The sequence below is a fragment of the Oncorhynchus tshawytscha genome, linkage group LG10, assembly GCF_018296145.1.
Source record: "Oncorhynchus tshawytscha isolate Ot180627B linkage group LG10, Otsh_v2.0, whole genome shotgun sequence".
NCBI classification, from domain to species: domain Eukaryota; kingdom Metazoa; phylum Chordata; class Actinopteri; order Salmoniformes; family Salmonidae; genus Oncorhynchus; species Oncorhynchus tshawytscha.
This window is the reverse complement of record NC_056438.1, coordinates 37443150-37467882: the sequence shown is the minus strand read 5'-3', so window position 1 is coordinate 37467882 and position 24733 is coordinate 37443150. Positions and strand designations below refer to the sequence as shown.

The window sequence follows — 24733 nt, the reverse complement described above, 5'->3', positions numbered from 1 at the left end:
GACTGTCATTATAATGATAGGGCTAAAAATAAAAGCACTGCAATTCCCATCCATGAGTAGAGCAGTGCTAGAGGGCATTGTAGAGAGGATGCCTTCTCATTGGACAGATTAGGTAACCACGGCTGCAAGCATTCTTCTCCAGTGAGCAGCCAGTGTGCTCAAGATGGCAACACACATACAGTGTACACACACAAACACACACAGGGGCGGACTTTGGGATATGTAGGCCCCCATGACTGTTCAACAAAATCATGGCTACTGAAAGAAGAGCTGTTCGGAACTGGCCTTTTTTAGTTGAACGAAGCAGAATGAAAAGGCTTCCTGAAAATAGTAAAGGTCTTTACATCACCACATCATTTCAGCGGAGGGACAAACCAATTTTTTTGTTATTGAAAGCAATTTGTGGGCCAGAAGAAAGGCAGTTATTTTTGAATATGATAGAATGTATTTAGAAATGATAATGGTCCTATCTGGTTTATTTCTTATTCATATTTTTAAACTGCATTGTTGGTTAGGGGCTTGTAAGTAAGCATTTCACTGTATTTGGTGCATGTGACTAATAAAAAGTGATTTGATTTTTGATTTTGAATATCAACCAGTACCTATATTTTGGAAGATTTTTAACCATTCTAGCACAGATACAAACTGCAACCAAGTTTCTATGTTCATAAGGCTAATAAGAAAATATGTCAAATTACTTGAATATGGGAAAGGTGTAACAATTTTTTATTTGCTTCCAAAAGTGTGTGAAATGCATCAGAAAAGGTATTGAAAAGAATGCCAGGTAATAATTGTGTGTGTAGAATAAAATAAATGCATTATTTTCAATTTGCGGATTTGTCACACTCCCTTCTAACGTGTCCTGCGCAGCTTGTAAGCATTGTAGAGGGAAATAGAAAGAGTCTTAGCTCTTCTATTACTGTACGTATTATTAAATGAAATTATGCCAAGCTCACGAGGCCCCCTGATGATGTGAGGCCCTAGGAAATTGTCTGAGTTGCCTAATGGTAAGTCTGCCACTGCGACGCACACCCACACCTTTTCCACATTTTGTTTACGTTTCAGCCTTAGTCTAAAATTGATTAAATATCTTTTCCCCTCATCTCTGCATACAATACCCCATAATGACAAAGCAAAAATAGAATTGTAGAATTTTTGCCAATTTCTAAAAAATAAATGAAATATCACAGTATTCAGACCCTTTACTACCTAGCACCTTTGGCAGCGATTATAGCTCTAAGCTTGGCACATCTGTATTTGGGGAGTTTCTCTCATTCTTCTCTGCAGATCCTCTCAAGCTCTGTCAGGTTGGATTGCTCAGTTTGGCAGAGGCGTCCGGCTCTAGGAAGAGTCTTGGTGGTTCCAAACGTCCTCTATTTAAGAATGATGGAGGCCACTGTGTTCTTGGTGACCTTCAATGCTGCAGAAATGTGTTGGTACCCTTCCCCAAGATCTGTGCCTCGTCACAATCCTGTCTCGGAGCTCTACAGACAATTCCTTCGACCTCATGGCTTGGTTTTTGCTCTGACATGCACTGTCAAACCTGGGACCTTATATAGACTGGTTTTTGCTCTGACATGCACTGTCAAACCTGGGACCTTATATAGACTGACTATAAAGATTGTCACTTAAGGAAATCCAATCGCATAGCTTTCGTATATTTAGAATATGGTCCTCCTTGTGTATATTTTTTAAAGGATTTTTGTCAGTACAGAGGGAGATGTAGAGAGGGTGGCCGAGATGGGGCTGGGACCTCTGACTACAGGGAGCATATGTGGTCCGGTATCGGGAGCTTAGACCGCTACACCGGATCCACTACACATGCAGTTATTTTTATATGCCAGTCTTCAATTTGGATATGGTGAACACCTCTTAACTTCTAGAGAGATTTTGGAAGATAGGTCTCTTTTGTTAAATAGACAGCTATATTAACAGTCCAATTCATTGCACAATAGCAGTTGGCTCCAGTTGGCAACCTAGCTAGTCACCATCTGGTTAGGCGTTTCCCTAGTCACAAGGCAATTCTGCTTAGCCTTCTGTGTGAGACTGGCTACCTCGTTGATAAGGAGGAAAAACAACATGTTATATGAACATTGAGGACACCTGCACACACACACAACAAAATGGACAATATCTCTCCCCCAGATTCCCTAACACCTTATCTCACCACTAGTTTAACTGCATGTCCCTCTATCTGACAGAAACAGAGATCGACTGAAAAGAAATCTGATCTTATTATTGTGATTCTGTCAGCCCATTTTCAGGCAATCCCCTAAGTCTGAATGCACCATAATATTATTATGCTATGTTGAATTCTATTTTTCATCCTAATGGTGGTGCTTAGACTGAATCTCTCAATCTAGGAAATACTCACATTTAGGGCTTTCTATAGCTGTAAAGCCACAATTCATTGTTTCCATTCACATTTCATTATTAAATGTACATTATTCTGTACATCATGACTGTCATTCACACATATAGGAAAAGTAAATCAGTATAATATACTATTTTAAACAAACGTACGATAGACAGACAAACACAAGCTAATACCTTGGCTACAATAATGATCATATCAATCGTTTTAAACTAGTGCTTTTTCTGGGAATAATCTTCTGGTCTAGGCATATTTATGGAGACTTGTTGACCCATGGATATACATGGACTTCATCACAAGAGACTGACAGAGAGAAATAAAAGTATCTAGAGTCACATCTCGACTGACAGTCACCTAAGAACTATAGAAGAAATCTTGGGTTGCGTCCCAAAAGGCACCATATTCCCTATTTAGTGCACTACTTTGACCAGGGCCCACATGTAGTGCACTATGCACTGAATAGGGTTCCATTTGGGATGGATGTAAAATGATTAACACATTTTCATTCATGACTTTAAAGGATTTATATGCTAAACCACCTAGAATAGAACAATAACAATAAAAAATAACACTGCATAATAGTACTGTAGTATATATATATATATATATATATATATATATATATATTTTTTTTTTTTTTTTTTTTTTTACAGTACCCGAAACCATTAGTTTTGATTTGTAATTGACCATGGGAAGAGGAGCTACAGCATAAAGACCACAACGTTGGTTTATCTATACGTTTGAATTAGGGTCGTATTAATTAGTGCACATCGTACCAAAACGTTTTTCAACGGAAAAACAAAAACAGCGCTTCTTAGTGGACAAATCATGTTGGCCCATTAACTTCCATTTGGTGCCTAGTGAATGTGACCCAGGTGTTGATTTTAGTTTACCTGTCCCAGAGAGTTGGTAGCTCGTCCTGCAGATCAACATTGAGCTCATCAAACACCTTCTGGGCTTTTTTCAACTCGTCCTCTGCCTGAAGAGACAAATACATAACGAGGGGGGAAATATTAACATCTCTTTCCTGCCATAACCAGCACCTTGAAGATGAACTGCTTTGCACAAGGATCCTATTTTACACTTGAGACACAGTACTTTACCCATAGTGTACTGTCGTGATGCTCTTAGAAGACTGCCATAAGAATGACATAACCTGACGTACGTTATGTTAATGAACACCCACTTTCAATTATGGTTGGAGACTAGGCTGTTGTTAAACGGCTCTAGTCTGTTGGGTTTACATCACAAAACTACTGGAAAGGTGAACTATTATAGCATATGAGGTATTTTCATTTTAGTAAAAGAGTTGTGTTTCTCAATCATTCTTCACTACAATGGTAAAGGCGGACAGAATAGCACATTGTTGCATTACTGCACAAGACTTACCTTGGAGACCTTCCGATCACTTCTATTGACCACCGCCTGAATGGTCTCGAGATGGTGCCGTGCACTATCGTAGTCAATTAGCTTTCTGCTTCTTTTCGCCACACGGATCTGACGGTGAGTAATTACCACACGGACCGGTCTTTAATACAATACAGTAGTAAACAAAGTCCTTCCCCTAAGCAAAAGTTCCAAGCATAAAGGTGTCAACCGTTCTGAGGCTGCATCCCAAATGGAACACTATTCCCTTTATAGTGCACTACTTCTAACCAAGGCCCATTGGGCCCTGGTCAAAAGTAGTGCGCTATATAGGGAATAAGGTGCCATTTGGGATGCACACTGAGCCACAGGGACAAAAGCCTGAAATCTCTCTAAGTCTTTGAGACCGTGAGCATATTACGAATATGCCGGAATAGCTAATAGCTAATTTATTACAAATAGTGCTGTACTATAAACAATATTGGATAAATAAATGACAAATACATAGCTAGTGTTTCAACATTTATCAATTTGATTGAGTTGGTTAATGGCAAGAGTCAACTCGTGTAGCCAAGGACTGCTATTAGTTTCTATGACGACAGAGCCAAGGCTAAGCTGTTTTTATGCAGTACACTGTACCTTGAGGTCGGGGAACTGTTGCAGGTACGTGTCCAGTGTGATAAGTGATGAATCAACCAGCTTCTGATGGAAGTCCTCCCATAAGACATCACAGTTCTAAAAGAGAGACACAGAGTAACATTTCAGTTAGCCAGATGCTGAACAAGATGAGAACAGGCATATGGTGTAATATACAGTCTACCTACATTTAAAGGGACATTTGAAAGGGACTCTTTCAAATGAAAGTTTTAGACATTATTAGAACACTAAAGTAGTCTAATGTCCAGATGAAACCACATCCCATAACATCGGTCATGTAGATCCAGCCATATGCCTCCACCACAAATGAATAGAAAATATAAATAAACCAGCAAGTTAAGACGGCGCCAATCTTTTCCATTAATTTGGGATTGAGGCATATACAGTTGCTGCGTCTACACAACAGATAGTCTGGAATGTTGACATATCGCAACATTTGTCTACTTTTGAGATCTGAAAACATCTGACAAACTTTAATTTAAGAGTGAAATGTCCCTCAAAAGCAGTATCTGTATTATGCAAAGGTTCAGTAGTTCATTTAGCTTGCAATAGTGTACATACATATTCAAATAATGTTTCTATTTTTGTCTCATGTTCAGCATCACACACTCAGTGTCCCTGTTTTCACAGACTCCCAAAGGGTTTGTCTTCATGTATGTTGTCGAGCAGCTTTATGGGGTGATATCAGTGCCAATAGAGTCAACTCCATCACAGTGATTGTATCCCATCACAGTGATTGTATCCCTATGATAGAGAAAACCATCGGCACAGAGGACTCGGGAGAGAATTACATTTTAATTAGGTTTTTGTTTACAGTGATGAAGGGGGTAAATGGATGCTAAATACATGATGTTCTTCCTGCAACAGTTGTGAGTGAGATTAATTAACATACAGTGCCTTCAGAAAGTCTTCACACCTAGGGCTGTTGCGGTGACCATATTACCGCCATCCCGGTGGTCACGAGTCATGAAGACAGTCAAATTCCACGTGACCGTTTAGTCACGATAATTAGGTTTCTCCAAGCTCTGGTGATGCTGATGGTCAATAGTAGCCTACCAAACGTGCTAACTGCCTAGTACTCAGCACTCTAATGTCCCTTTAATCAGTCTGATATCAATGCAAATGTCATTGAAAATCTAATCAAACACTTCATGAGAGCCCATGAGCTCATGTTGTGCAACATTTCTACAGGCTATGCAATTGAGCGAGAAAACAGTGATGGCCTCTATTAAAAATAGGAGGATCCCATCAGCTTTCTATAGGCTAGGCCTACTATATTTATTTCGCAACTTTCCTTATATTAAGCACATTGCTTATCTATACAACAGGAGTATAGCCTACCTGGCCTGCTTGGAAATAAACCACAGGAAAAGAGTACTTAATTTGCTATTTAAGTGCAGAGATGACATGTATTTTTCCCCTGGCCCTGTTTCAAGACAGGTGCATGATAATGGTCCATTCTAAATCAAAACAAATTTCACACATATATTATTTAGTATATGTAAAGACAAGATTAAATCGAGAATAGTCTGATGTTAGACTATGACTTGTGAATTGTATATTATCACTTGTGAATGACACCCAGCGTAAGGCAAGAAACAATGCCATTTTTTTCTAAACTTTTTTGAATCATAGTCGCACACCTCATTTAGCCTAGCCCATAGGCCTATATGTTTTGATAAGGTTTGTATCACTAAAAAGAGGCCAAATAACTTCTTAAAATTAAGCACATTGATCCGCTTGGGGTGTAAAGCCTAACTGGGATACATGAGCAGTGCGTGAGAGTCAAGCTTGGGGAAAATAATTTCACCATAAAAATGCACCGTTATAATAAAAGCATTACATACATAAACACATTTACGGTCACTTTTTATAATGGTGTTTTCCTGCTAATGGAACATATGCTTATAGTCTACTGCCATGTGCACATTGATGCACGTATAATGTGAAGAAATAACCTAAAAGTTCATCAACATTTTAAGATAAACGTTCTGATCTGTTGCGTCAGCCACATTGGGTAAAAACATATTTTGCTTATGCTAGTGGTTGTATTATTTGAGATCTATCGCATCCCACAACTGTCCCAGACTATGGCTGTGTTCGAATATCCAAACTAACATACTGTATATGCTACATACTTAACTTGTTATGGCTGCATCCCTTGTTCTCAATTTCCACCTGAAGACATACCCTATAACTGCCTGTAGCTCAGCCCCAGAGGCAAGGATATGCATATTCTTGGTATCATTTGAATGGAAACATTCTGAAGTTTGTGGAAATGTTAATTGAATGTAGGAGAATATAACACAGTAGATCTGGTGGAAGAAAAGAGAAAGAACGAGCATACGTTTTCTGTTTTTTATTGTTGTAGCATAATCTTTCACATGTACTAGAATAGCCACACAGTCAGATAGGATGCTGGAGATAATGTTGATAGATAACACAAGAGGGCAACTGTAGGTGTGCAAAGTTTCAGACTGATAACTTCAGGAATGGGTGAGCTACATGACATTTAGCATGAAGTCACCCAGGTGTCCCACACAAGTTGCCCAAATGTACCCAAGTGGCCAAATTGGTGAAATGACCTATAACTATATACAACAGTGCAAATAACTGCATACAACATATCAAAAAGAAAAGAAAAAACAGGAATAGACCCTTTGGAAGTCCTCTACATAATATTTTGCTGCCTATGCCATGTCCCATAGCAGTCTCTTTCTGATGTAAAGCAGAGGCAAACTGAACAAGTTGTGCAGGTGATGGGGGACTTCATGCGACACAGAACACAACGACGCCTCCATGCTGTGCCCTTTTCTGTCTTTGCAGAAACAGCTCCTCAATGTTTGAATCATAGCACTCAAAGATTCCTCAAACAAAAAATCTGTCTCACTTTCCCCATTAACCTCTTCTATAATCTGGTGCAAATCTGTATACTTAGACTTGGACTTTGCTTTTCCTGATTTATTCTCCATGATGTCTTCAATGAAATCGTTGAAAAAACACTTTCCAAAATACTGCTGTGCGTAGCAAGTGTGACTGCAACTGCTCTGATGGTCAATGGCGAGAATGAAGTTCGTTACGCACCATCACATACTGGTGTTTACCTCAGCTATTTGGCTATCTACCCAGCTAGATTTCAAGAAGATCAGTGGTCATTGGGCAGAAATACAGTCAATCAACGAAGCTTCGCTAATATTATTGGTGCGCAAGTCATTGCTCGTTGTCTTCAAATCGGTTCACTTCGGTCAAAACTCCCCGCAAAAAAAACAATCACATTTGGCTGTGTTGCAAACATCTAGAGGATTGCAATGAAACCAACTATGACTAGATAAACAATTGTCAATTCAGAGCGTTGTCAGATTGTCCGTTCGTCAATTCAGAGCGTTGTCAGATTGTCCGTTCGTCAATTCAGAGCCTTGTCAGATTGTCTGTTCGTCAATTCAGAGCCTTGTCAGATTATCCGTTCGTCAGTTCAGAGCCTTGTCAGATTGTCCGTTCGTCAATTCAGAGCCTTGTCAGATTGTCCGTTCGTCAATTCAGAGCCTTGTCAGATTGTCCGTTCGTCAGTTCAGAGCCTTGTCAGATTGTCCGTTCGCCAATTCAGAGCCTTGTCAGATTGTCCGTTCGTCAATTCAGAGCGTTGTCAGATTGTCCGTTCGTCAATTCAGAGCATTGTCAGGTTGTCCGTTCGTCAATTCAGAGCGTTGTCAGATTGTCCGTTCGTCAATTCAGAGCGTTGTCAGGTTGTCTGTTTGTCAATTCAGAGCGTTCGTCAATTCACAGATTGTTTTGCACTCGGAGCGCACACTGGACGCTCGGGCCGAGGAGTTGAGATCCGAGTCTGACTGTACAACTGCAGTCAAGCACCCAAGTTAACGTTGGTTAGCTTGCTAGTTACTTCAAGACACAAATGAGAGAACACCTTATCTGACCATTTTACTTGCCCTAGCAGAGCTGGCTAGGCAGTTTCATGTATTCCAGAGGGTTGGTGACTAACTGTGCTGCTGGCAACAATTTAATTACGCCGTTTTGCCAAAGTTTACTGACACTGGCCATATTCAACGGGTGTTGAGCGCTCATAAAGTCATCAGTTATGCTGCGCTCTGGTACACTCAGACTTGGGAACGCAAGACGACTTTACCACTTAGTTAAGATAAGAATGACGGGAATTATCAAGCCAATAAACGTTGGGTAGTTAGTTAGATAGCACATAGTTAATATACTGGCAAGTTTGTTGTAATAGTAGCTAACAAATTGTCAGCCAATATAACGTGTAAAGTAACTTATTTGAAAAGTCATTACATTGCTCAACATTTTCTTAATAGTGGTCATAATTAGTTAAAGCAATCAATTTGTTTCCGCTCTCGTTGGATGTCGGCTGCATATTTTCCGCCATTTTCCTCAAATCTGAAAACGATGTGAAGCCACGCCCATTTTCTGAAGAATTGCATTATGGGCCCTAAAAGCACGGAACTAGTTTTTTTGTTGTTGTTGTTGTTAGTAAACCAAATATGTATTATGGTCTTTACAACAAATCACCTGTGCATGTGGTAAAAGGCCAGAGTTCAACGACAGGAGAGATTCTAGCAGTAGTCAACGGCCAGGCGTCATTGGCAGAGTAGAGGGCTGGGTAGGCAGGATCTGTCCTTCACACCAATGAAACCGGCTTCAGCTCTTTGCAAATCATGGACCGCTGGCTTCAAACGGAGGGCTTGGAATGGGTGGAGAAAAAAAATCACAGCAGTAGGGGAATGGGCCAGTCTACTTGGAATGGGCCAGTCTACCTCTGCCTCATCTTTCGCCTTTTAAGCTTCAGCCTGCGCATACGCTTCTTCCTCCACTTTGCTCTCATCTTGTGGAGATGTGTCTCTACAGCAAAGACACCAAATTGAAATAGCACGGAAATAGTGTCTACTGCTTGTATACTTTGTATTTTGGCGAATGTAGGATGACATCCGAGAACTTTTGGCATACTAAACTCAGCAAAAAAAGAAACGTCCTCTCACTGTCAACTGCGTTTAATTTCAGCAACCTTAACATGTTTAAATATGTGTATGAGTGTAACCGATGTGAAATGGCTAGCTAGTTAGCGGTTGTGTGCGCTAATAGCGTTTCAATCGGTGACGTCACTCACTCTGAGACCTTAAAGTAGTTGTAGTAGTAGCCGCGGCTTTTGTGGCGTGATGGGTAACGATGCTTCATGGGTGTCAGTTGTTGATGTGTGCAAAGGGTCCCTGGTTCGAGCCCAGGTCGGGGCGAGGAGAGGGACGGAAGATATACTGTTACATGAACATACCAAGATTCAACAACTAAGACATAAACTGAACAAGTTACACAGACATGTGACTAACAGAAATGGAATAATGTGTCCCTGAACAAGGTGGGGGGGGGTCAAAATCAACAGTCAGTATCTGGTGTGGCCACCAGCTGCATTAAGTACTGCAGTGCATCTCCTCCTCAGGGACTGCAAAAGATTTGCCAGTTCTTGCTGTGAGATGTTACCCCACTCTTCCACCAAGGCACCAGCAAGTTCCTGGACATTTCTGGGGGAAATGGCCCTAGCCCTCACCCTCCGATCCAACAGGTCCCAGAAATGCTCAATGGGATTGAGATCTGGGCTCTTCGCTGGCCATGGCAGAACACTGACATTCCTGCCTTCCAGGATATCACAGACAGAACAAGCAGTATGGCATTGTCATGCTGGAGTTTGAGATTGCCTGCAATGACAACAAGCTCAGTCCAATGATGCTGTGACACACTGCCACAGACCATGACGAACCCTCCATCTCCAAATCGATCCCGCTCCAGTGTACAGGTCTCCGGCGTAACGCTCATTACTTCGACCATCACCCCTGGTGAGACAAAACCGCGACTCGTCACTTAAGAGCACTTTTTGCCAGTCCTGTCTGGTCCAGCGACGGTGGGTTTGTGCCCGTGGGTTTGTGCCCCGATGACGTTTCCGGTGAGGACCTGCCTTACAACAGGCCTACAAGCCCTCAGTCCAGCCTCTCTCAGCCTATTGCGGACGGTCTGAGCACTGATGGAGGGATTGTGCGTTCCTGGTGTAACTCGGGCAGTTGTTGTTGCCTTCCTGTACCTGTCCTGCAGGTGTGATGTTCTGATGTACCGATCCTGTGCAGGTGTTGTTACACATGGTCTGCCACCCACGAGGACGATCAGCTGTTCATCCTGTCTCCCTGTAGTGCTGTATTTAGGCGTCTCACAGTACAGACATTGTAATTTATTGCCCTGGCCACATCTGCAGTCCTCATGCCTCCTTGCAGCATGCCTAAGGCATGTTCACGCAGATGAACAGGGACCCTGGGCATCTGTCTTTTGCTGTTTTTCAGAGTCAGTAGAAAGGCCTCTTTAGTGTCCTAAGTTTTCATAACTGTGACCTTATTTGTATGAGTATTTGAACACAGCTTATGTTTGGAATGTATATTTCTCGCATAGAATAGGGCAACGTTTGGACTACGAGGCATACTAGATTGACATGGGCTAGAGCTTTTGCTTTTCGTTATTTCTACTCATCGGCTGATGAAAAGTCAATGTGAAGAGTTCTTCCAATATCTTCAATATGCACCTCGCAATTGGGGATGCCACTGGGAAAGGGGATGCCGCTGGAAAATTTGAGGCATTAGCATGCGCAAGTCAAATTCTGAATGAGAGACTGATGAAGTGTGTACAACCTGCGCAGAAAAAACAAAGCAGAGCTCAACCCTTTCATGCAACTTTTTTCAAATCATCTTTAGTCACATCATACTGCCTTAGAATGTATTAAAAATCAAAACATATAGCCCAATGTTTGTAGAACAACTAAAGTTACATTACTCTAAACTCTAAATTAAGGATAAAGGAGTATCTGTTTCTTTGTTAACTGCTCAACACAGAATAACCACATGTGCGCACTCCCTCAAATTGTTTGGAGAAAATGTCCTTTCTATTTAATTCAGCTTTGTTCAATTGTATTCTTCATAATATAAAATAATATAAAATAATTCCATGGTATTCTAAGCAAATCTCGTCTGCTAAATGAACTAGTATAGCCCACAGCCATATGGCATAGCCACATCAGGAACTAGCATAAGGACAACTCAGAATATGATATTCTGTTATTCTGAAATAGACGACATTTTCTTCATATCATGCTCCTTTAGACCTGTCTAAAATAAAGAATGGCTTTATTGGGAAGGCGTAGGCTCTATTACATGAATTAATTAGACTTTTTCAAATGTACATGTGTGAATGCCAGGAGATGTGTTTATGTTAATTAACGGTCAATTACCGTGAGACCGACAGGTATTTGCTTGACAATCACCGGCTGACGAAATTTCGTGACCGCCAACAACTCTATTCACACCCCTCTTTTTCCATATTGTCGTGTTTCAGCCTGAATTAAACATTTATTAAATTGAGATTGTGCGTCACTGGCCTGCACACAGTAGCCCATAACATCAAAGTGGAATTATGTTTTTAGAAAGGTTTACAAATAAATGACAAATGAAAAGCTGAAATGTCTTGAGTCAATAAGTATTGTTATTGCACGCCTAATTAAGTTCGCTTAACAAGTCACATAATCAGTAGCATGGACTCACCCTGTGTGCAATAATAGTGTTCATTAACACCAGTTTTTCATGGCTACCTCATCTCTGTAACCCAAACATACAATTATATGAAATGTCCCTCAGTCGAGCAGTGAATTTCAAACACAGATTTAACCACAAAGACCAGGGAGATTTTCCAATGCCTTGCAAAGACGGGCACCTACTGGTAGATGGTTAAAAACAAGTAGACAATGAATATCCCTTTGAGCATGGTGAAGTTATTAATTACATGGTGTATCAATTTGGATGGTGTATCAATACACCCAGTCACTATAAAGATACAGGCGTCCTTCCTAAATCAGTTGCCGGAGAGGAAGAAAACCGCTCAGGGATTTCACCATGAGGTGACAGTGATTTTAAAACAGTTACAGAGTTGAATGACGAAAACTGAGGCTGGATCAACATTGTGGTTACTCCACAATACTAAACTAAATTACAGAGTAGAAAGAAGGAAGCCAGCACCCTGTTTGCAGTACGGTACTAAAGTAAAACTGCAAAAAAATGTGGCAAAGAAATGTACTTTATGTCCTGAATAAAAAGTGTTATGTTTGGGGAAAATCCAACACAATACATCACAAAGTACCACTCTTCATATTTTCAAGCATGGTGGCGGCTGCATAATGTTATGGATATGCTTGTCATCGACAAAGACTAGGGAGTTTTTGGGGATAAAATTAAATGGAATAGAGCTAAGCACTTGCAAAATCCTAGAGGAAAACCTGGTTCAGCCTGCTTTCCAACAGACACTGGAAGACAAATTCACCTGTTAGCAGGACAATAACCTAAAGCACACACTAGAGTTGCTTACCAGGACCACATTGAATGTTTCTGAGTGGCCTAGTTACAGTTTTGACTTAAATTGGCTTGAAAATCTATGGCAAGACTTGAAAATGACTTCCTAGCAATGATCAATAACCAACTTGACAGAGCTTGAACAATTAAAAAAATAATAATGTGTAAATATTGTACAATCCAGGTGTCCAAAGTGCTTAGAGGAATACCCAGAAAGACTCACAGCAGTAATCACTGCCAAAAGTGATTCTAACATGTATTGACTCAGGGGTATGAATACTTAGAGTACCATTCAAAAGTTTGGACACACCTAATATTTCAAGGGTTTTTCTTAATTTTTTAAACTATTTTCTACACTGAAGAATAATAGTGAAGACATCAAAACTATGAAATAACACACATGGAATCATCTAGTAACCAAAAAAGACAGAATGCCAAGAGTGTGCAAAGCTGTCATCAAGGCCTTCGAATGGCTACTTTGAAGAATATAAAACCTATTTTGATTTGTTGAACACTTTTTGGGATGCTACATGATTCTGTATGTGTTATTTCATAGCTGATGTCTTCACAATTATTCTACAATGTGCCCTAAAATAAAATACATATTGGGAACACTCTCGTCCTTCATCTCATAACATACTCCTTGTATTAAAGGAAGAGTGAGTGTTTTTTTCCTGCTTGATAATATACAATCTAGGACGTGAACATTCAACAAGTGCGATAGAACTGTAGAATCTAATCCAAAACCAGCCTTGCCTTTTCAAAAAACACAAATGGAAGAGGCATTTGATATGCAAACTCGACTAGCCTGTACCCCCGCACATTGACTCTGTACCGGTACGCCCTGTATATAGCGCATGTGACAAATACACATTCATTTCAACTCAATGATAGAGACAGATGCTTTGAACATGAGCCTTGGTTGACACCTTCATCAATCTTGTTTTTTGTTCAAGTCACCCTTCAATTTCAGAGCTTTTATCAGCAACACAATGCATTATGCTCTGTACTTCTTTTGACTGTGGCCTATGTTCTCTGTTAAAGTTATAGTTTAGCCAAACTTGGTTTGGGTCAAATTCCTATTACCTTGAGTTGCCTCTAGGCCAGTAGTGGCAGCATCCACAGTAATCCATTGTTTACTTTTCCACAGCCAGGAGTTAGCATGATTAGCATTGTACAAAAAAAATGAATGTAATCCATGGTACCGATGTTTACAAAGCTTCATTCCAAGATAAAAATTATTTAAAAAACACTTGTCTATGTTTGACAATTGGTGGAGTTTGCAGGGATTTTTTTAACCTGCATATTTGTGAAATAGTCACTGGAAGTGTGTTACTCAAAACTGTAACCGTTTCCTCATGTAGTCTCACAGGCACATCTGTTTCTGTTGATTGCTGTAATATGAACAATAAAGTTGTATTGAATTATATTGTATTCCATTGGGCCCTCAGACGCGGATTGATTATCAGCTGTGAACAAATTCACTGGTGACTTGATGGAACTATCAGAGAATTTCAATTTGGCTAAGAGGAATTTGACCGAAACATAAATTCTGGTCGAACTATCCCTTTAAGGGTGGCAGGTAGACTAGTGGTTAGAGCGTTGGGCCAGTAACCGAAAGGTTGCTAGATCACATCCCTGAGCTGAAAAGGTACAAATCTGTTGTCCACTGTTCCTAGGCCGTCATTGTAAATAATAAGTTGTTCTTAAGTGACTTGCCTAGTTATATAAAAAAAATTAAGGGGCACTCTGGTCTTTTAGTTAAACAATCACTACTTTCAATGACTAGATCATAACTCCCCACATCTCAGAGAACATTAGTATATTAAAAAGTGGAACTGACAGCTTTTAAACTACTTTGCAGATATGAAACAAACAGACAATCATAACATCAGTAAAACATATCAGATTCACAGTTTATGCTGCAAAACCAACTTCACAAGAGGTTTTAAAAATAGGTTATATTTGACTCAACGTTCCATGATGTACACTAAGCCATTGTTGGTAGAATAGATGGATGCAGTTCAATGCATAATTAATATAATTCACCAATACATTTCTTGGTTGTAAATAATGGCTGGACTGGTCTTTGTATTTCATATTTATTAAGGATTCCCATTAGCTGCTGCCAAGGCATATCTACAATACAAAATCCATGTGATTGTCTGTGTAGAGTGCGTGTGTTATGTGTATGTGTGTGTCTGTGCCTGTGTGTGTGTGTGTCTCGTCACAGTCCCTGCTGTTCTATAAGTTGTATTTGTATCTGTTTTTTAAAATCTGATTCTACTACTTGCATCAGCTACCTGATGTGGAATAGAGCTCCATGTAGTCATGGCTCTTTGTAGTACTGTGCACCTCCAATGGTCTGATCTGGACTTGGGGATTGTGAAGAGACCTCTGGTGGCATGTCTTGTGGGGTATGTATGGGTGTCTGAGTTGTGTGCTAGTAGTTTAAACAGCAGCTCTGTGCATTCAGCATGTCAATACTTCTTGCAAAAACAAGTAGTGATGAATTTAATCTCTCCTCCACATTGAGCCATGAGAGATTGACATGCATATTATTAATGTTAGCCCTCTGTGTACATCCAAGGGCCAGCCGTGCTGCCCTGTTCTGAGCCAATTGTAATTTTCTTCAGTCCCTCTTTGTGGCACCTGACCACAGGACTCGACAGTAGTCCAGTTGCGACCAAACTAGGGATGTAGGACCTGCCTAGTTGATTGTGTTGTTAAGAAGGCAGAGCAGTGCTTAATTATGGACAGACTTCTCCCCATCTTAGATACTGTTGCATCAACATGTTTGTACTATGACAGTTTACAATCCAGGTACATTGTTTGCTGCCTCCATCCATTCAGGATGCACTGTTTCAGTTTCAATTACTCAATATAAAAATGTAGAAAATGGACGACTGTAAATAAGTCTGGGAATGTCAATACAATCAAACTAGCAAGGGCAATGACCCAAGTCAGTCATAACGTGGCTAAAAGGCTAGTGCACGTGTCAAATACAAGGCCCGCGGGTCAAATAGAACACACAAGTCAGTATACTGTAAATGAGTCAACAGTTGAGTCCTCTGCTTCATGAAATCACAGCCTGATGCGATAAAAAGTATAAAAAACTTTTTGATTAGGGTCGCAGCATACACTACATGACTCAAAGTATGTGGACACCTGCTTGTCGTCAAACATCTCATTCCAAAATTATGGGCATGAATAAGGAGTTGGTCCCCACTTTGCTGCTATATTTTTTATTTTATTTTACCAGGCAAGTCAGTTAAGAACAAATTCTTATTTTCAATGACAGCCTAGGCAGTTAACCCACTAGGAACAGTGGTACCTTGTCAGCTCGGGGATTTGAACTTGCAACCTTTCGCTTACTAGTCCAACGCTCTAAGGACTAGGCTACCCTGCCTCCACTCTTCAAGGAAGGCTTTCCAGTATATGTTGGAACATTGCTACGAGGACTTGCTTCTATTCAGCCACAAGAGCATTCGTGCTGAATTTCATACACCGGTCAGCAACGGCTGTGGCTGAAATAACCAAATCCATTCAATTGAAGGGGTATCCATACTTGTGTATATACTGTGTAGTGTATTATGTACATCTGCATGCATAGCATGAAAGTTCTAACAAATATTATGCAGCTCTGCTTTGTTTTAATATGTTAAAATGCTACATACAGCATCATATGTACAAAAGTGGGCATTAAAAGTGGCCATTCATTTTCTAAAAAAAATTGAGGGAGAGACAGCCTACCTTTTCATGGTTGTTTGATCAATTGGACTGAAGTTCCCAAATGTAAGAGGACTCCCGTGGTGTTTACATTTTAGCAGAAATACATTCAAGTGGCTTTTGTAAAATGCGTTCTAATGATCTAAAGTCGCGCTGTTGCTATTGCCTGTAAACATCCAGTCCAGTTCAAAGTGAATGATGGCTTATTTGCATATAGGCCTACTGTAGCTCTGGTTGGCTATGTTGCACTGGTCTGCGCAGACTCCGGTCCTGGACAAGACAGATGTTTTTATTATTTCTTGCAGTGTCTATTTATTATCCAAAAGCATGGCCGTTTCCCCACTGTATACTGCTATAGAATGTTCACATTCCCAAACATTCTATGAATTTACGAGAAGTGCTCGTTCTTCCTGTGGGTGTATATGACTTTAATACAATTTCATGTTGCTAAAACACTGTCAGTTCCACTTTAAATATTGCAGAAATTCATTCAGTTGGTATCATATCTCTTTACTGGTTTCAATAAAGCGAAATATCTTTAAAACTGCTGGTTTTATTTGATTCCAAAACGATCATTTATTCCTCCCATGATCAATATTGATGGATATTGTCAGGGTGCTATTGTCCTCTTGACTTGACTCAGTTCAGGAAATGGGGTCAGTGTCTAGTATGCTCTATGTATGCTGTTTATGTACACCACCGTTCAAAAGTTTGGGGTCACTTAGAAATGTCCTTGTTTTCCATGAAAACATACATGAAATGAGTTGCAAAATGAATACTAAATATATTCAAGACATTGACAAGGTTATAAATAATGATTTTTAATTGAAATAATTATTGTGTCCCTCAAACTTTGCTTTCGTCAAAGAATCCTCCATTTGCAGCAATTACAGCCTTGCAGGCCTTTGTTATTCTAGTTGTCAATTTGTTGAGATAATCTCAAGATTTCACCCCATGCTTCCTGAAGCACCTCCTACAAGTTGGATTGGCTTGATGGGCACTTCTTACGTACCATAGGGTCAAGCTGCTCCCACAACAGCTCAATGGGGTTGAGATCTGGTGACTGTGCCGGCCACTCACACATTATAGACAGAATACCAGCTGACTGCTTCTTCCCTAAATAGTTCCTGCATAGTCTGGAGCTGTGCTTTGGGTCATTGTCCTGTTGTAGGAGGAAATTGGAACCAACTACCACAGGGTATGGCATGATGTTGCCTTCCTTCTTCAAGATCCCTTTTACCCTGTACAAATCTCCCACTTTTACCACCCCCAGACCATCACATTGCCTCCACCATGCTTGACAGATGGCGTCAAGCACTCCTACAGCATTTTTTCTGCATCTCACGAAAGATCTTCTTTGTGATCCGAACACCTCAAACTTGTATTGTCCATAACACTTTTTTCCAATCTTCCTCTGTCCAGGTGTCTATTCTATTGTCCATCTTAATATTTTATTTTTATTGGCCAGGCTGAGATATGGCTTTTTTTTGCAACTCTGCCTAGAAGGCCAGCATTCCGGAGCTTCTTCACTGTTGACGTTGAGACTGATATTTTGCGGGCACTATTTAATGAAGCTGCCAGTTGACGACACTAATGTACTTGTCCTCTTGCTCAGTTGTGCACCGGGGCATCCCACTCCTCTGTCTATTCTGGTTAGAGCCAATTTGCGCTGTTCTGTGACGGGAGTACAACACAGCATTGTACGAGATCTTCAGTTTCTTGGCAATTTCTCACGTGTAATAGCCTTAATTTCTCAGAACAAGAATAGTCTGATGAGTTTCAGAAGAAAGTCCTTTGTTTCTGGCCATTTTGAGCCTGTAATCGAACCCACAAATGCTGATGCTCCAGATACTCAACTAGTCTAAAGAAGGCCAGTTTTATTGATTCTTTAATCAGGACAACAGATTTATGCTGTGCTAACATAATTGCAAAAAGGTTTTCTAGTGATCAATTAGCCTTTTAAAATGATAAACTTGGATTAGCTAACACAAGGAACACAGGAGTGATGGTTGCTGATAATGGGCCTCTGTACGCCTACGTAGATATTCCATTTTAAAAAATCAGCCATTTCCAGCTACAATAGTAATTTATGACATTAACCATGTCTACACTGTATTTCTGATCAATTTGATGTTATTTTAATGGACAAAAATTCCTTTTCTTTCAAAAACATTTCTAAGTGACCCCAAACATTTGAACGGTAGCGTATGTTCTGTGTATTTATTTATAGGGCATAATGCACATGAATCAACATCAATATTACAATAATGCAACAACCATGTAAATGTGCTGGGGTTTAGCCAAAAGATCATTTGCACCCGTAGTCCCAAGGCATCTAAGGACAATTACACAACCACAATACAAATACTCACTAAAACAATACAACATACCAATAATATATAATATATAATTCAAACAAAAACAACAACACTATCATCAACTGTCGTTTTACGTATAACAGATAACTCATGTGTACAGGTTTGGATAGATTTTAGCCATGCTTTCAAATCAAATTTAAACCTAACTTTGGATAATCCAAACTTAACAACCTTCTTCAGATGTTTCTTAAATGTCAAGTTCATGTCCAAAATTACACCAAGATACCTGAAGTTAGACACAACTTTCAGATTATCCCCCATTAATAACATGAACAGCTGGTTGGGAAGAATCAACGGATTTCTTACAGATGTACATACAAACAGTCTTGTCGATATTTAGATGCAGGCAAGAATTAGTCATCCATTTAGAAACATGTACCATAGCATCAGTTATCTTGTTAACAACCAATTGTCTTTTTTTTGTGTACATACAGAACCGCATCGTCTGCATACTGCATGTTAACTTGTGGGCAAGCAAGTGGGAGATCATTTATATAGATGGTAAACAGAAGAGGGCCTAATATTGACCCTTGTGGGACCCCAATTTTATAGTAAAGAGAGTCCGACTGAGTGTCCCCCAAACAAACACTGACTTCTGTTTGTCATAAAGGAAAACATCCAACTAATGACTTCAGTGGACACATTAAGGAAGGATAGTTTGGATAGTTGAACCGTATGATTCACAGTATCAAAGACCTTTTTAAGATCCAAAAAGACTGCACCGACTTCACCAATGGTTAGATCTGAATCCAAATTGCATTTTATGTATGGAGTTGCCCTGAATGAGGTGATCAGTCAGATGATCAGCCACTTTCAGCTACTTTTGATAGCGCTGTAAGAATACTTATATGTCGGGTAATTTTCCACCAGTGTTGAGTCACCAGATTTAAAACAGGTGTCACTGCAGCAGACTTCCAAGCATTGGGGAACAACCCATATTTGACAAGACAGATTAACTAGATGTACACTTGAAGTCGGAAGTTTACATACACTTAGGTTGGAGTCATTAAAACTCGTTTTACAACCACTCCACAAATTTCTTGTTAACAAGCTATAGTTTTGGCAAGTCAGTTAGGACATCTACTTTGTGCATGACACAAGTCATTTTTCCAACAATTGTGTACAGACAGATTATTTCACTTCTAACTCACTGTATCACAATTCCAGTGGGTCAAAAGTTTACATACACTACGTTGACTGTGCCTTTAAACAGCTTGGAAAATTCCAGAAAATGATGTCATGGCTTTAGAAGTTCTGATAGGCTAATTGACATAATTTGAGTCAATTGGAGGTTTACCTGTGGATGTATTTCAAGGCTTAACTTCAAACTCAGTGCCTCTTTGCTTGACATCATGGGAAAATCTAAAGAAATCAGCCAAGACCTCAGAAAAAAAATTGTAGACCTCCACAAGTCTGGATCATCCTTGGAAGCAATTTCCATGCCTGAAGGTACCCCGTTCATCTGTACAAACAATTGTACGCAAGTATAAACACCATGGGACCACGCAGCCGTCAGACCGCTCAGGATGGAGACTCGTGCTGTCTCCTAGAGATGAACGTACTTTGCTGCGAAAAGTGCAAATCAATCCCAGAACAACAGCAAAAGACCTTGTGAAGATGCTGGAGGAAACAGGTACAAAAGTATCTATCCACAGTAAAACGAGTCCTATATCGACATAACCTGAAAGGACCCTCAGCAAGGAAGAAGCCACTGCTCCAAAACCACCATAAAAAAGCCAGACTACGGCTTGCAACTGCACATGGGGACAAAGATTGTACTTTTTGGAGAAATGTCCTCTGGTCTGATGAAACAAAAATAGAACTGTTTGGCCATAATGACCATTGTTATGTTTGGATGAAAAAGAGGGAGGCTTGCAAGCCCAAGAACACCATCCCAACCGTGAAGCACGGGGGTGGCAGCATCATGTTTTAGGGGTGCTTTGCTGCAGGAAGGACTGGTGCACTTCACAAAATAGATGGCATCATGAGGCAGGAACTGGTTCTTCCAAATGGACAATGACCCCAAGCATACTTCCAAAGTTGTGGCAACAAAGTCAAGGTATTGGAGTGGCCATCACAAAGCCCTGAACTCAATCCTATAGACAATTTGTGGGCAGAACTGAAAAAGCATCTGCGAGCAAGGAGGTCAACAAACCTGACTCAGTTACACCAGCTCTGTCAAGAGGAATGGGCCAAAATTCACCCAACTTATTGTGGGAAGCTTGTGGAAGGCTACCCGGTAGCAATGCTACCAAATACTAATTTAGTGTATGTAAACTTCTGACCCACTGGGAATGTGATGAAAGAAATAAAAGCTGAAATAAATCATTCTCTCTACTATTATTCTGACATATCACATTCTTAAACTAAAGTGGTGATCCTAACTGACCTAAGACAGGGAATTTCTACTAGGATTAAATGTCAGGAATTGTGAAAAACTGAGTTTATAATGTATTTGGCTAAGGTGTATGTAAACTTCCAACTTCAACAGTCTCATTCCAGACCTCACAGGCCGTCGGTCGATAAATAAACAAGCAAGCCGTCTGGTGAGTATCAATTGACCTTTGATCCATAAGACATTCATATGGAGTTGGTCTCCCCCTTTTTTATTCTGTCTATGTATTCTCTATGTATGCTTGGCCGAGATAGAAACATGCTCACATACAGTATGTATTATCTACCATTTTAGATCATTTTGGACTACTGCGTGTGGAGCCGTGGTCCAGTGGTAACACTCCTGGTTCCATGCACATATGCAATTTTCTGCCTGAGACTGGGGTTCAATCCATTTGTACTTACTTCTCACTGCGTCTCCACTGTTTCTAATATTTTTGTCAATAAAGCATAACAAAATATGAAAGGAGAGTGACTCTCCTGTCTCCTTTAAAAAATGTAATAAAAATATAATTATGGACCACAAGACTATAGCGATTGCTGTGGCTTCGGCTAATGGAGATGCAAAAAATTAAGAAAGAATTTAGGCTAACATGATTCATTTCAGACTAAAGCAAAATCATAAATACTGATAAGTGATCATGCCTCCCCCAATATAAATTACTGACATACAGGTATGAAAACCACAGAGAGAATCATGACTTTTGAGTGAACCCTCCTAGCCTCCGAGTATCTGGAGTGAGCCCTCCTAGCCAATCACATATGGTCGCATTGAAAATCGACCATTATCAATAAACGAAAGACTGAAAGAAGAGAGGGATATGAGAATGAAAGAAGAAGAAAAGTAGCGCTCACCTTCCCGATGCTCAAGACATCGTCCTTCCCGTGCCAGTCCGGCTCGTAGACTTCATGTAGGGACTCTGTCAGGTTCATGGAAGCCTGTTGCATTGCTAGAAGACACCATCAACATGATAAGAGCTTCAAACAATCCATTAGACCAGGTACACAGATCAAGCCTAGTTCTGGATTTAAGAGAACTTCCAATGAAGATTATCCATTTCGAACGCTCTTGGAATCCAGGATAAGTTTTAAAGCAACCCAATAGCGCTGTACTGTCCTACCAAACAAATAAAAAAATGATGATCAAATTGCTTTGAGCAGATGATGGAGATCAAAGTGCACGATCAGCATCAAAAAGGAAGACTGAACACTGCCATGTTGACCTGGGGCTGTATCCACAAATCATCTCAGAGTATGAGTGCTGATCTACGATCTGTCCATATAATCGTATTCATTATGATCGAAAAGGAAAAACTGATATTAGATCAGCATCATAGTAAACATCATTTTAGTCTCTAAAAATAGAATAGTTGTGCGAAAATATCAGCTTGATTCCCCTTGCAGCAGCGGACTAGTCATAATGGGAAAAAAAATGTTCATTTGTATATTTTACATTTTAGTCATTTAGCAGACATTCAGTTAATGCATTGAGGTACGACAACCACTTGTGCATTCTCATTTCAATGCCAAACCCACCATTGGTATGCTTGGCCAAAGAGCTCTATTTTCATGTCCTCCAATAAATGTTAACACCTGGAGTTTGCTAAACAGCACTGACACTTGGATTGGAACCAGTGCTTTAGTCAGATGACATGAAGATTGAGCACTTTGGCCATGCATACCAACAGTGGGTTTGGTGTTGAAATGAGAATGCATGAGCAAAAAAAAAAAAACATACCTACTGTAAAACATGGTGATAGACCTTGATGTTATGAGGCTATTTTGCTTTCCCTGGTCCTGGGGAACTTGTTAAGGTTAATGACATCATTAACTTTACCCAGTACCAGGACATTTTAGCCAAAAACCTGGTTGCCTCTGCCAGGTAGGCTGAAACTTGGCCACAGTGGATCTTCCAGTAAGACAATGTCCCCAAGCACACATCAAAATCCACAAAGAAAATGCTAATTGGCCACAAAAAAAATCAACATTTTGCAATGGCCACCTGAGTCTACGGACTTGAAACCCATTGCAAACCTATGGTTTGAATTGAATAGGGCAGTCCAAATGCGCAGACGAAGGATATACAAGGATCTGGAAGGATTCTGTATGGAAGAATGGTCTAAGACCCCCTCCCAATGTGTTCTTCAACTCATAAAATATTTTAGAAAAATATTAACCAAAAGGTTATTATAGTCGTGTTTTTATATTCATTTTTATATCTATTAGTTTTCAGATTTTTGTTTAGTTTCATTTAGTTTTCTGATCCACATTACTAGTTTTTATTTACTTTCAGTTTTATAAAAACATTTCTATTTCATTTTGATATTATTTAGTTTTAGTGTTAGTGACAGAAAGTTGACCATGCTTGGGAGGCTAGGAGCCATTTAAGTGTTGTATATTTTTTGTGCTTTTGGTGGTCACTTTCTGCCAGTGTGGGGTAGTAATGCAGGTTTAAAGGTAGACTCAGTGAGATGACGTACCGTAGATGCACAAAGTAAACAGTTGTAGTGGGTAGACAAACAGGAGCGTTCTCCACTCTTTTGGTCCCGTAGCTACCACGTGGTAGCAGCGTGCACATACGCAGACACTCCGTGTGAGAGCAAAGTTTAGCCTTATGCTCATTTCAATGGGCGCGTTCCAGCAGATCAATTTTGTCAAGTCGCCACCGCCTTTCAAAGTGTGTTGCATTCTGGAGATACATTTTTTTTCCTAACTTGCGCCTACATGTCAACTGCATGAACTTTACAAAAATCGTGTGATCAAAGGTCAGGAAGTTGCCTGCAGTTGACTGCATTTGCTCTTCACCAACTTCATTCTGCAGCTATTTCCTACATTGTGTACAAATGGTGTTATTCAATGCGTTTCAATGGGCTATAGCAGTAAAGGCCAAATGCAATGTTTAAAATGATTGTGCAAATACACTACCGTTCAAAAGTTTAGAGTCACTTAGAAATGTCCTTGTTTTTGAAAGAAAAGCAAATAAAATAACATCAAATTGATCAGAAATACAGTGTAGACATTGTTAATGTTGTAAATTACTATTGTAGCTGGAATATCTACATAGCAAAACACCAGTCTCAACGTCAACAGCGAAGAGGCGACTCCGGTATGCTGACATTCTAGGCAGAGTTCCTCTGTCCAGTGTCTGTGTTCTTTCGCCCATCTTAATCTTTTATTTTTATATGGCTTTTTCTTTGCAACTCTGCCTAGAAGGCCAGCATCCCGGAGTCACCTCTTCACTGTTGACGTTGAGACTGGTGTTTTGCGGGTACTATTTAATGAAGCTGCCAGTTGACAACTGGTGAGGTGTCTGTTTCTCAAACTAGACACTAATGTACTTGTCCTCTTGCTCAGTTGTGCACCGGGGCCTCCCACTTCTCTTTCTATTCTGGTTGTAGCCAGTTTGCGCTGTTCTGTGAAGGGAGTAGTACACAGCG

General features: G+C 40.1%; 1 protein-coding gene across 10 annotated transcripts in view; it reads right to left on the bottom strand.

Annotated features, from left to right (window-relative positions):
- The window catches only part of amph (amphiphysin), a 134088-nt gene that overhangs the window by 57657 nt on the left and 51698 nt on the right, over positions 1-24733 (bottom strand). For all 10 annotated transcript variants that reach the window (XM_024434995.1, XM_024434998.1, XM_024434999.1 and 7 more), the window contains exons 4-7: positions 22152-22246; positions 4379-4474; positions 3764-3871; positions 3268-3353 (exon numbers count right to left, since the gene is read on the bottom strand). In XM_024434995.1, coding sequence (XP_024290763.1) covers positions 3268-3353; positions 3764-3871; positions 4379-4474; positions 22152-22246 — 385 coding nt within the window. The remainder of the gene's footprint in view (positions 1-3267; positions 3354-3763; positions 3872-4378; positions 4475-22151; positions 22247-24733) is intronic.